Genomic DNA, 14870 nt, shown 5'->3' with positions numbered 1-14870 from the left:
TTTTTTCTTATTATTCGGCAAAATTATAGCAAAATGTCACAGGGCTCAGTCTCATCACCTTCATTATCATTCTATTTCAACCTATATCATCTGAACTATAATAATCCAGATATATCAGTCACATTGGAACGACATTGGTTTTGACCAAACTCGGTAACGGTTTCAACATGGTAAAAAAGTTGCGAGTAAAAAAAAAGGAGGTACTATCCACGCAATGTTTCTAATGTTTTACTGGACATTAATAATCACAGATGCTACAAGACCAGGCAGTAGTTGTTTAGGGCGACAGCAATGTTCGATGTTTATATAATAACTTTGTAAAAAGAAAAAGCTAAGTCTATTAAACCAAGATTTGAACGGTTAGAAAAATGAACAACTTTTGCGAAGAGAAACAACACATTCATCGTACGCTGTCAACATCCCAAACCCTACGGTAGGTCGCGGTTTCCCAAGGTTCATTGACTGCACTGACTGAACCCTAGTAAATCCGAACCGAAACTCTCATAATACACCTTAATATGACACGCTAGAGTCTATTTCGTAGTACCAGCTTCTGGTAGCTTACTGCTAGCAGAAGATAAGCCGGTGGATTAGTTCGGGGGAAAATAACAAAAATTGTGAAAAGTTGAATTTTGATTGAGTTTGATAGCAAGAAAATTGTAACAGCATGACACATATAGGTATAGGTTAGAAAAATACATAAGTAGTTGCTGTAATAAAAAGGGTACGGCTCAGCATATCGCTGGTTGAAAAGAGTTCTAAAGTGAAAATAACTCAGTACTATTACTAGCGTTTTTTTTTATATTGTCATTTTTGTTCGTCTATTAAAAGTCTTGTAATGAGATCATTTTGAGCATTTTTGTACCAAATGGATTGCACAGAATTTAATTTCTCTACAGCACAGAATTAATTGATATTTTTTCTAATTTAAAATGTCAACATGTGTATGCGGACGCATTTAAAAATAATAATATAGGTATACAAGTACATGGAAGAGAGGCCTTTTTTAATGGTTTAACTATATTTACTTTTTCACATTTACTTGAGAAGCAGTTAAAAAAAAAGTTTAAAATCGTGTAAATGAGCACAGTTTTTTTGCTAAAATTATATTGAACCTATAGAAAACTCTTCTTCGTTACGGACGCAAATAGACGAATTATCGTAAAACGAACAGGGATGAATGCGAGAAAATCCCGAAAAAGGCCGCCATGTGGCAATCCCGGATACAGGGATTTAGTCTATCCCGCCTTACCGTAATCCCGGGCCCTAAAAATACATATATCCTACTTAACTCCGCATGTAACCTTTTTGTAAACGAAGTGCGTAAAAATACAGAGGTGTTTTTTTTCTTTTGCTATTGAAAACTTTACTGCAATAAGAATAAGGTCCAAAACTACATACACTTTTGATAAGATTATAAGACAAATTCAAAATACTTCCTAGTTTTGGTTTTTTGAAACATAAAATTAAAAATACTTAATGGCATAGCATTTTTATAGTATAAAAAATGGAAATTACTCAAAAAGACTAATTAGTATCACACACACACACACACACACACACACACACACACACACACACTCAGAATGCCGCTCAGAGTGGCTTGGGCATTAGTTTCCACGCAGGCCCTATACGGATTGGGAACTTGACACAAACCATTGAATTGCTACGTCGCAGGTTTATAAAGGAATCCTCATGATGTTTTCCTCCACCGTAAAGCTCGTGGTAAATTTCGAATGTAATTTCAGACAAGGCTATCTAAAAACTGAAAGGTGTGAGTCCGGATTTGAACCCACGATCCTCTGCTTTAGAGGCCGTAGATGAAACCATTAGGCTACTACGGCTTTTTAATTAGTATAATTTGAAGGTATTCCCGCCAAAACCAAATCAGCAGACTGATCAGTCACTCAACGACTCACTGAATAAATTAAGATCAACTAATAAACGTATCTACTTTAAACTAATCCCAGCTTTTTGGACAAAACCAACTACATATCCACATATATGTACACACACGGCCACTTGATGCGGTCCGTCGAGATAATCCCTCGTATGTCTCTTTCGCACTCGCAGGTGTTACGTGCAAATCCTCGCCCCATCCCACTCTAATCCCTTATTTGAATCTTATCAGATCTCAGGAGATACAACGGTAGTGGTCCGATGTGTGGCTGTGTGCTAGGGTTGGCAAGTAACGGAATAACTGTATTTGTTTTCGTATTTGTTAGCACTGCATTTGGTCTGGAGTTTGATTTGGAACTAATTATAATACGCGTTTGGGTAACGTCGCGACGGGTGGTTATTATTTCTATATTTTGAATGCAACGTTGTTGTCTGACAGTTAATATTTTTGATGGGTGCGATGAAAAAGGTTGTCGTGCTTCCTCTGACTATAGAAAAAAAAAAGTTTTATCCAAATAATCTCGCAAAAATAGTGTAAATATATACATATTTTAGTATTTTGTACATGCAAATATTCTGTAGTATGGTTGATGTAGAACAAATGGAATCGTAAACTATTGTGGTACCTCCTCACAGAAAAGTCATAGTGACATCACATCGCGTGGCATTCAATAAAAAATTGACTCTATACCCAGCGGATGAGATTTCGTGATGTTATCTCAATCGGGTGGGAATATCGGGATAAAAAGTAGCCTATGTATCTATTATTCCAGCTATCTTCATACCAAATTTAATCCGAATCCGTCCAGTCATTTTAGCATGAAGGTATATCCTTCACTTGTGTTACTACACTCACATGTATAAATTATAATAATATTTAGAACCTTCCTCCTTCCTTATAATTATATAGATCCTTCCCTGTCAGCCTCAGACAATTACTTTCAGTTACCTGCGACTTAAGACGATAAGCAGCCTCGAGGCTTGTTTTACTAATAAGTTACTAGAACTGCCCCTAAGGGGATCGAAAACCCTAGAGGGCGCGCATACATTAAGGCGCGTCCACACTCGAGCCGCGATTAATGGCTTCGAATGCGATCGAAGCTAAATTTATGTTTCTGCAACACGACGACAGATTAAGATGACACGAGAATAAGGACACGAACAGCTGTGTGACATCTATGATGCACTAGGATTTTCCGAAATAGAAAATTATTATGTTGATACTGATTTAATACGAGTATGAAATTGTTTAATAATCGTGCAACTTCAAATAAAGGAAGTTTTGTCGAAATCGAATTGTAAATAATTAAATTAGATTCGTTAATGTCAAGACGTTCTTAGGTTTCCTAACACTGACTCATGCTTGACCAGTTTTTATTATTTGTTGATTTGTGTGCGGTCGACGGCATTTACGTTACCAAGACGACAAAAATATCTATACACCTTTATGCCACTAACTATAAGGTCGATGTTTAAATTATTTGATGTTATGGCTGTATAGATATTTATGCCCTTGACTGTACCTAGTTTATTTATCTCTATGTTTATTTGCAATTTGTTTATTTGAACGTTACAGAAATAAAATGAAAATAAAGGTAATACGTTTCTTGGACCTAAGTACCTTCATTAATTTTTAATTTTTATTACGTAACAGCATTACGGTTCTGGATACACAGCCCTTTGACATACAGACAGACGGACAATCGGACAGCGTAGTAACAGTAATAGGGCTCCGTTTGATACCCTTCACGTAAGGAACCTTAAAAAAAACTAGTCTCATTATTCCTCGAGCATACCATTGTCTGCCCATATTTCGAACGTCCTACTCAAAAGCAAATCACGTTTATTTTATTAATATCAAGACACCGGCAATATTTTATACCGGAAGCTTGAATTAGGGGGGGTTTCTTGCGTATAGTGTAGTAAGATTATATTCCTAACCCTTTGTGGGGATTAAGATTTTGTTAAGGGGCCCCTAAGCCTAGCCAGACGGGACCCAAACGATTAGAGGGTTCTGCTTCACTTCTATGGTTTTTATGCCGTTTGAAACAAAGGTTTTATTGAACATTTTATAAGCTACTTTCTGCTTTGCATTTGATTTAGTCGTCTTACAAGGGAATATTTGAAGACGTTATAGTGCTTAAGTAAAAATTATATAAACGAAAGTTAGCTGAAGCGCTCTGATGCTTACCTTGTAAATTTTACTATTTATACATATGATTTGGTATTGCTAACTTTGTAGTGTCAAGTCAATTGTATTGTTCAGGTTAAGCAAAATAACGTCAATAATCATGTTTAACTAATCATAATGGCTTTTGTCATTAAATATAATTGTTTTAGAGTAGCTCATAATTTCTTTACATCTTATAGGATGATAGGAAGGAGATGGGATACTTTTTATCCCTAAAAATTGCCTGATTCCCTCCCACGGGATAGCAACAAACGAATTCTTGGCAGACTAAGTCGCAAGCAAAAGCTATTCAACATAAAAGTAGGCAACCCGTTGATGCAACAAGTTAGATTCAGTTCCATAAACTATATTACTTAGCTCATCATCATCTTGACCTATATAAATCTCACTGCAGTGCAAAGGCCTTAGAATGAGAAGGCTACCTACTTAGCTAAGAAGTTTTAAACTTATATGTATTGAGTAATTTATCAAAATGAAAAACTTGTCATGGACAAAGCTGATCTTTATTCCTATACAATATCCCCCTGGTGTTGCAGTGCAGGTGTCTATGGGCGGTGGTGATCTCTTATCATCAGGAGACCTACTTGTTCGTTTACCATCCAGTCGAATAAAAAAAATATATATACCGTTTTATGAAGCAGATTGTACACGGCATACATGTAATGCAATACACGTACTTTTTTTGTTTATTTAACCTCAAAATCGTATCTCCCCAGAGCACTGGTTAAGGTATAACGACGGTGTTCTCCGTATGGTTAATCTTGACAAATGGTCCAGATCATCCACCAGCACCGGTGCCGTGACCCAGACGGATTGATTTTTAGGGTCCCACTGGCGTAGTAGCGTGGACTTAGGAAGGAAAAATACTTAGTAAAGCTTACGAGTAATCTGCTTAAGTAAATAAAATTTGAAAAGGATGTAGAGTGAAATCTTAGGCACTTAGACAATAATTATGTTAGCAAGTGTGGAACATATCTAAGTAAGTAATAAGTTTGGACCTTCAATGTTACGATTTTTTTTTCTTTTTTCTATTTTTTACGAGATAGCTACGATATTATTCTTGATATAGAGATCTATCAGATGTAAGTAAAGTATACAAAGGTGACTAGATTTTTTTGTGCAAGTTTCCAACAGGTTGTTGAGTTCGTTCGACTGATCATCCTGTAGAAATGTTCTATAGGCCTTTTAACTGTGGTCAACAAAATGTTTCCCGACATACATTGATCTACATACATATGTTCAGAGTGTATCATGTCAAAGACACAGTCTTACAGGGGCGACCTTCTGTGATATTCCGAAAGAATTCGGAGATGCGCTGTATGAAACCTTTTACATGAGGGCTGTTCTCTACTGGAAATTAGCGAGCAAGTACATATACTTTTCAATAAATAAAAATGTACACCTTAAAATAATTTAAGCAATTAATTCATTCACCACCAAACCAAAGAAGCTTTTACTTACTAACTAATTTTGAAAAAAAAAATCTTGCAGAACACTAATCACATACCCTGACTCGTGCTTGTCAACTTTTTATCGATTGATCAAAGGATCAGCTGATTGCATCTCTCTGTTGCTGCCGCCGGATTAACACACACACGCTCAACCGTATACAAACACGCCGCGCATGTAGTGGTCGGTTTGATACGTAACAAAATTAATGTCACGCACAAAAGAATGATCATAAGGATTTGCATTATGATACGCACACATACGCGTTAAGCTGGGTGTGTTTGTGTGCGCTTGACTAAATGTTTGTATATGGAGCCAAAGTAGCTTTTAATAAATGCTAATAACGTTGATATAAAGTTTTGAATGATTATTACAGGTTAAAGCTCTAAATTAACAGCTTATAAGAAAAATACAAACCTGTTGCAAAAGCTATGTTTTGCCTTTATCGCAAAGACAAAGGTGATGGATAAAGACAAAATATATATGAATTTTTGTATGTATGTAAACATAAAATACGAACGAACAAAAGTGGCCAGATTTTCAACTCTAATTAAAAAAAGTAATTATTCCAATCCAACCCTAAATCTAGCTTCTGATAAATAGGCACGTAGACAACATACATACATTATAGTTATGCATTTGGCACACATATTTAGAAGACTGCGTAGAGTAACATACCTATGTATTTATTATTTATTATAATGCATTTTTAAGAATAGCATCTACATACATAGTTATGGGCCGAACTGAGAACCTTCTTGTTTTTATGGATCGTTTAAAAACATGATCTAGTTCACAAGTAGGTAGCCGATTCCAAAATCACGATTCTCAATATTTTCACAATATCTATACATACCTAATCAAATAGGTTCTCTGACAATGCATATTTTTATCGGCGTGTCTCAAAAGATATCCACACTGAACTAAAAGCCCGAGGCAATATCAACTTTATCTCGTAAGTGAAAAGCTTGGGTTTTTTAAATCTCGCCTTAGCTCCTTAACGTTTGCTAGTGTGCGTTAAGCCGAGTGCATGCCTCAAATTGGGCTGAACTTGAGGAGATAATCTCACAGTGATTGATGAGACCCTTCCCCTTCCACGTCACCCCCAGGCCCTTCATTAGTATCAGCAGAACAATAACCTAAATCAGTGTTATTTCAACTATTATTTAGTCTGACTCTATCCCTCATTTATTTGGTTTCGTACCTCAAAAGAATAAATTAGAACCCTTTTAGGATTGCTTTGTTATTAGTCCGTCTGTGCAATTGTCAAATTTTGACAGTAGCAACTCTATTCATAGAGTACTTATCTCATTAACCTAGAATTGAAAAAGAAAAAGAAGAGTTCGGCAAGAATACGGTCTCATAGAAGAAGTAAAAATATCCGAATATCCTTAATTAGTAAGTAGCTATGTCACAATATCAAACAAACGTTATAAAAAGTTTATTCTCGTTTCAGTTTGTGGGATTAAAATTTTAACCGCACACTTAAATTTGTCTTTCAGTATATCCAATTTATAAATTTTTGGTGCTTTTCATAGTTTATAAAACCTAGTTAATTAACTAAATTTACTTATAATATTTAACATTAATAGTGGTAATATATTAATAGAACACTTTCTTCACCCACTGTACGGCCGCAGATAAAAAATACGGGCATTTTTCTTGAAAGCATGAGTGTGCGTTCAAATGGCGAAAGTGCCTAGATTTATTCCCATCATACAACTTAGTATGATGTATATAACGCCAAGGCTCTCCCAAGTCTGGATTCCGGGAATGAGTCGGCTTAGACCCGGGATGTCCGTTTGCTGGATTAGGTCGAAGCAAACTGTCTACATATAGTTTAATTTATTCAGTACAATAACAGTAAGAAAGGAGAAAAAGGTCATTGGTTGTTAAAAATGCACTTACCAATGTATATCGATATTTTTTCAATAAAACAGTTTTCTTTTGCTTTTGTTTTATATTCACAAATTATTATTACCAAGGCGTTTCTAACAAGTTCGGTACCATGGGAATATAGCAATGTATGAAAAATAAAAGGTATCTAGTAAACAAACATTTATAGGCAATGTCGCTATTTATTTCCTCGCAATTCAAGTGGAAAGTAGAGTGTTACCATGCTCATAAAATCCTTTTTACCATCGACTTAACTATCAACACTCGCCTGCGGCTTGGATGGATATAATAAACCTCTGGGATAAAATGGCGCATTTTATGCACTCTACAATTATTATTCGATGATGAGCCTCGTGAAGCTTATGTATGCCTACATATGTATGCGTTCGAATAGAAAAATAAATGGCGATCGCTTAGAAAAATCAACTAATTACAGCGAATAGTCCTTTTTTAGCGAAAAACCTCTTTTAAAGTTCTTTCAAAACCCCAATAGGTACTTGTCTAATTAGATCGCATAATGTTCTTATTCAAACCTCAACACGTAAACGTGTCACTTTTCTATGGTAGTAGGTACTACCATAATAAAAGTGACACTTTTACTATGCTACTACAGTCTATACAGTCTATTATTACATCGCAAATCCTCGGCGAGTTATTCGAGTAAATCCGTATTCTGGTAATCTCTTTGGAGATACCCGGGCCGGTGGGCAGCCTAATCTGGTCTCATCCGGATCAGGCGCTCCACTTGCCCGTGTGTGATGTGGGCGCTAGAACGTTCTTTGTTCTCCTACTTTACGTTTCATGTGAAGAAAACGCTTTGAGAACTGTTTGTTTTATGTGTGAAAAAGTGGTGGAAAATAAGCTAAAAATATTTTTCCGGGTCAAGCTAAAGGTCACCGGGACGTCGAAGTTCAGTTATTAATTATTAATGTACGGAAATTTACATAAGTAATATAGCTAATTAAAATAAACATTTAAAACTGTAAATAAATAACTGAATGATAAGAGTGATGAAACATTAAATCAACCTATAGCTTTTTCCAACTAGATTTACCAGTGCGTCGGTAATACCGCAATACCGCGTAACTAGCATTTTCCATAAGGTATAATTTTCACTATCAGAACAGTACAATGTTAGTACTATTAGTACAGTGAAAATTATACCTTATGGAAAATGCTAGTTTCGCGGTATTACAGTATCACCAACCAACGCAGTCTTGGCTGCCGTGAAAGAATAAAAAAATAGGCTAGCTCTCTATCCTGTGGGAATTTATAGAAATTCCTTCCCAGGGCAATGCACCTATATGACCCTCAAGGAATAACGTGTGCCAGATTCCAAGTCACTAGCTCCAGTTGCTGTCAGTCAGTCATATTCATCTTTCGTAGTGCTGATTAAAAGAATCCTCAATTCTCTTAATTATGTATTGGACTAAATACATAACATAACTTGTTTTTTATTATTATTAATCACGTATGACATTTCACAAGCAACATAAATATTGTACACACGATACGGATAATATATCCGGATGATTCGTGAGCCGGATTATGAAACCGACGGATTAGGCCCTTGCCCTGCAGAGACCGGGCGCCCAACGTACACACGGATCATATCGCTGCGGTTTACTCTACATTGAAATATAAGGCTTTCAAATTTTGATAGTCAATTTTGAAGTAAGAAAATAGTGTAATAATAAACTACAAGATTGTAGAATCGTGTGTATTTTTACAAGTAATGCTCAATACAACTGCATGGTGTACACTCTGAAATGAGCTCTGTTTGAAACGCGTCAGTGTAGTATAGATGTGTATTTGTGTACAGTGTAGGATCTGCATGAACACGCATATTTGCATAAGCTTAGCTATCGTAATCGCACAGAATTATTTTACTTCATTGATACATCCGCAGTAACGCTGATTCTTATTTTTACAAGCCTCATCTCGAAAATACAAACTGAGACTGGATGCACAGAAAAACCAGAAAAAGAGACCAGCGCTGGGAATCGAACCCAGGTCCTCAGCAATCAGTGCTGCGTGCTATAACCCCTACACCACCGCTGGACAGGAATCTAGACACGAATTTTTCCTATGCATACATATCTCAGTTTGCTTATTTCTACTACGCTACTTATGCAGCAGCACTAGCGCCATCTATGTTCCGCTCTCATCGAGAGACGTCAGATTCTTTCGGAACTAACCGCACACACACACACACACACACACACACACACACACATCACACGCACATCTCTTGTCTGGGTAAGCGGTTAGTTCCGAAAGAATGCGACGTCTCTCGATGAGAGCGGAACATAGATGGAGCTAGTGCTGCTGCATAAGTAGCGTAGTAGAAATAAGCAAACTGAGATATGTATGCATAGGAAAAATTCGTGTCTAGATTCCTGTCCAGCGGTGGTGTAGGGGTTATAGCACGCAGCACGGATTGCTGAGGACCTGGGTTTGATTCCCAGCGCTGGTCTCTTTTTCTGGTTTTTCTGTGCATCCATGTCTCAGTTTGTATTTTCGATATGGTTTCACGGGGTACACGTAAAAGTAACAAATTTGGAGTTGAAATAAAAAATACTCCAAAAAACCAATCATAAGTCTCATCTCGTCATAAAATATGTCAAGTCTTTTAATGTATAGGTATTATCGCACCGCTGCACATAGGTCTTCTCTCAAATTAAACGGAAAACACACTCGTTATACATCTATAATACAAAATTAAATATCTGGAAATGTTTCCAGAAAAATATCCTATGACTAGCCATTGCAAAGTTTTTTACTGATGTGTATTATAATTGATATTGAAATAAAGGCGTATTAAACGATATAAAAGAAAATGGACTTGCTGGCCGGCCCACAAATAAATCAAATTGCGATCTACCTACATATTTAACGATTTGTAATTATTTGGGGAGAACTAACGAAGCTAATATAGGTGCGTGTACGAGCTTAAAATTCAATGTGTCAAAAACGTTTTTAAAAACCATAATAGTAAAACAATAAGCTCATTGTAGTTTCATTTAAAAAAAAACTATAAAAATGCAAAAAACAATCAATCTGGCAGCTAACAAAACATCGAAAAGTCCAACACTAGTGAAATATAAAGCTGCGCACACACGACCTGGGGGCTCGCTCATCCGGATCATCCGGGCCGGATCAACCTCGTGTCGCCCGGAGATAAAGCTACAGCCGCTGCTACGTACACGCGGTGTTGAATCACGATGTGACGAAATTTGCAGGGTGATTTTAATCCAGGTACCTACACGCAAACATGATGCTATGTCGCAACAAAACTTGTAACCTAAAATGTATCTCACACTCACCAGATAGCCCTTTTTTACTATGTGTTGAGAAAACTACTTCTGTTAATATGGTTTGAAAACCATATTATAATTTGAGTAACATTATTGCGTAACTTGTTAAACCAATACTACAAAAAATTTATTCAAGATTTGTTTTCCAGTAAAATTTAAACAAACCATAATCCAAGCAGGATATCGTTATTTAATTGGACATCGTGTAGTATAGCATGAAGATTCTAAAGATTATGTGGCAATTTATATTCTAATGTTAAAAACTACCGTTGATTTTAGCAATAAAGGTGTGCTGGCTCGTCTTACAGACAAAATAAATAATAACTATAATTCGACACAATAAAAAACATAAATCGGCTTATCTATATAAAACCGGCTTATTCGTATCCAGTAGCGTCAACCAAATAAATTTTAATCGCAAAATTGCCATTAAAACTTTTGCCGCCGACATAATCTCTGGATTATTGAAATGTAATATTATAAAAAATAAGGTCTTAGGTACTTTTATTTATTCAAATATCAATTTACTATTCAACTTTCAATAAAATTTATTGCTAAAAATTTTTGAACATCAACATGTGTCTAGTCTTACGAGTATCTTAATTACGTTACAGGTGAATGTTTTGATGTAAAATATTTTTAAGTGATCGTCGCCGCGTCACATTCCGGCGCTGCGCTTCTGACGCTACACAGGTACGAATTGACAAAAAGATTTATATCGTGGACGTCGGGCGTAATCCGTCGGGCATTGTGCAATCGCTAATCGACGCGGATCGGCAATGCTCGGCTCGGCTCGGCTTGAAATTAATAATGATTAATAACGCCCGATTAGAGGCATTAGGCATTAACTCGCCACCGCCTTTGACGCAACGCGGCGGTTCGAGACGTCAGATTTGTTTTTTTTTTTCAACTTTTATTTACATTGAGTTATCATACCTTTGATTTTAAATGAGTATGGATTATGCGCTTCCTTTTTGTACGAAGATATTCTTGATATTTAGTACTTTCACTTTGATTATCACTTTATTTGATTAATAGCAGGACTTTCACGATCAATTCGTTTTTATTAACATATACCAAAATCTATTCAGCAGACTGAGCTCGCAACGCGATTAAGTGATCCGTAGAAATGCATTTTCAGATTAGTTGCTCCGTGTGATATCAATGTGAATAGAGCTTTCGTAGTGTGAGTGCGTTGCGTGTGTACGCCGGCTTATGCATTGAGCGCGCCTTACGGGCAGACGGGATGTCCCGGATTAGATTTAAGGGGTAAAAGAACAAGAAGGAGACAGACAGCACAGGATTTAAACAGGTCAGACAAGGATGGATGATCGGTGGAGATTTAGAGATTATGATTCATAAAGCGAGGAGAATGAATAGAAAATTATTACGCAGGGAATAAAGAATTAGAGACCAGTGTTTATGGGGAGCCTATAATTTGGAATTATGATTTAAGACGCAATGGGATGGCTGCTTGAGTGCGGCATTAGTATTAGTAGCGAATTTAATGCTTCATTTTCTGGATGGTTAAGTTTAATATAGGTAAGCGTTTTTGCCGCCAGTCACTATAGATAACATTAAATGCTTAACATAAATAGTCAGGATTAGATTATCAGATAATGTGTTAAAAATATTTTTAATTAAATACGACCATCCAGTACAAAAACATTACGCTGGATTGTTTTTTGTTCATAAATTAAAAAGAACAATCGTTTAGAAAACACGATAAAAACAATATGTTCCGAAACAAGAGGTGTAGTTTTGCAAAATCTGTTCTTAAAAAATAAAAGTTCGGCTAGCTTTTATTTGGTACGAAGTTCCAAAAATCCCTTGCATTAAGCACCTCTATGACCTTCAAAAATATATCTACCAAATTTCAAGTTTGTAATTCTATTATTAAATAGTACGGTGTCCGTCAGTCAGGTTAGTATTTAATAGTCATAGATAAAAGTTTTAACCCCCTATAATAATTTCTTAGTCTCTGACAGACGAGCGGTAACTTGCTTTAAAGGATATCGATGAATCAAATTATGGCATCAGATTAAAGGAGAGTGGCCGGCGCGTGACGCTGAATAAACGCTTATATTTCAAAACAAAACATACAACAACGGTGATTGAGCATATAAGAATAATTAGGTATAGAGTACTAAACGAGCGTTTTGACTCTATAATAATATGTATCTCTATTTATAGAATACTAGCTTTTGCCCGCGGTTTCGCCCGCGTGGAATTCGGTTGTCGCGCGCTGCTCCCTCGGGAACTGTGCATTTTTCCGGGATAAAAGTAGCCTATGTCACTCTCTGACCCATAAACTATTAAGTCCAAAAACACGTCGATCCGTCGCTCCGTTTCGACGTGAAAAACGGACCAACATACAAACACACACTTTCGCATGTATAATTTTAGTATTTCTTTCGCACGATCGTTACATTAGATCGTTATATTTGTTAAGGGATGTAACGCATAATTTCAGAAGTGTACTCGTATGAGCGTGTAAGTGTGTGTACGTGTGCGTGTGTGCACATGAGTGTATCTACTTGTGTGTGTGTGTGTGTGTGTGGGTTTGGGCCAAATTTGGCATAACACATAATGTGTGTGTAGGTATCGACTTGTTATTCTGATCGGCATCAGAATGTACGCATGTAAAATACAAAAGTGAACTGAAAAGTCTAGAAACATGTAATTTTGCACAGATGTTTTATATAAGTATGACGTAAATGAAGACCATGATGATATTCTTGGAAATTTCCGCGGGACTAAGGCAAAATCCTGGAATTTCAATACAATTGCCAGACCGAATCCACTGCACTCGAGCGAAGCCGTGGTTAAATGATAGGTATAAAAGCCCGTTAAGTAAAATGAGCTACTCACCAGTAACGCCCTTATTCAGCATGTTGTTGAAAGCCTCCTTCTTGGGTGACAGCGTCGGCGCGTGCCGTTCGTGATGCGCGGGCGCCGACGGTGGCCGCGCGCGCGCCTCGGGCGAGCGCCGCGGCGGCGTCTTACTGCGACGCAGCTCTGATGATGATAAATTCTGAAACAAAAAACACTATTTTTTAGACAAATATCAACATAAACATAACTGCAGAGGCATTGAAGAAGGTCACGCTCAACAATATCGATTGTAAACCCGAAATCCTAATAGAAGGGACGCTGAAGAATATGTAAAAGTACCATCAACTGTGAATGGCAAAACAATGTAAAAAACCAATAGTTTGCATAATGAGTATATCTATGAATTCGTAGAACGACGATAATTTATAAAAACAGGTGCATCACTGTAACTAAGACTGTATAACTTGCACGATTGAATCTAACAACAGTAGCTTATGCGATAATGGTAAAGTCATGTTACTCTATAATATCGTGAGCTAATTAAAGATAATTGTGGTCTACGCACATTCCCGTAGAAATTATATCTAATAAAGTGGATACCCTACACATGAAATGATAGATCTTTTAATGTTTTTCACGTGGCTGTCTGGCAACACCCGCAAATAGGTATCTGTATTTGCACAGTAAGAATTTCAACACAATTGCATTCAAACGAAACGTTGCTCTAATCTGGTACTAGAATACAAATATATTAATTAACGGCAAACCCATGTTATTAGTTAATCCACGTATTTCCTTGGAACAAAGTCTAGGCTAGAAAGAACTTTCAAGTTCAGGAATAATTTTACTATTTGTCGGTACACTTGCATGCATTTGTGCAACGTTTTTGTATGCACGGCCAGTAGATGCGTAAGACGACGTGCAGAAAATGTGTAACCATGTATTTACATGGTCTTATATTTGACGTAACGGTAGTCTTATTTGCAGCTTGGTATTTCATCAGTGTAAATATTATTTGGGCTTTATTTTATGAGTCTCTAGGTAGGTACGCTCAGCTACAAATAAAACCCCCGGTGTGGTTAGCGCCGTTCTGATGGATGCCTTATCTCTGTAGCTGACTGTACCGTACTGAGACATCAATTAACTGAGCAAAACAAAAGATGCTTAAAATTTTCCATTAAAAAATAAGATCGAGCACTGAATAAGGCGTTCAGTTTAGTTATATTTTTTTAATTTATTTCGTTATTGAATTTATCGAACAACAATTTTATTCCGTGATAACT

General features: G+C 36.6%; 1 protein-coding gene across 5 annotated transcripts in view; it reads right to left on the bottom strand.

Moving 5' to 3' along the window:
• dve (SATB1_N and homeodomain domain-containing protein dve) overlaps positions 1-14870 on the bottom strand; it is a 90178-nt gene that overhangs the window by 33080 nt on the left and 42228 nt on the right. For all 5 annotated transcript variants that reach the window (XM_074101193.1, XM_074101195.1, XM_074101196.1 and 2 more), the window contains one exon: positions 13624-13786. In XM_074101193.1, coding sequence (XP_073957294.1) covers positions 13624-13786 — 163 coding nt within the window. The remainder of the gene's footprint in view (positions 1-13623; positions 13787-14870) is intronic.

This window comes from Choristoneura fumiferana, chromosome 18 (assembly GCF_025370935.1).
Source record: "Choristoneura fumiferana chromosome 18, NRCan_CFum_1, whole genome shotgun sequence".
NCBI lineage: Eukaryota > Metazoa > Arthropoda > Insecta > Lepidoptera > Tortricidae > Choristoneura > Choristoneura fumiferana.
This window is presented reverse-complemented; position numbering and strand designations above follow the sequence as displayed.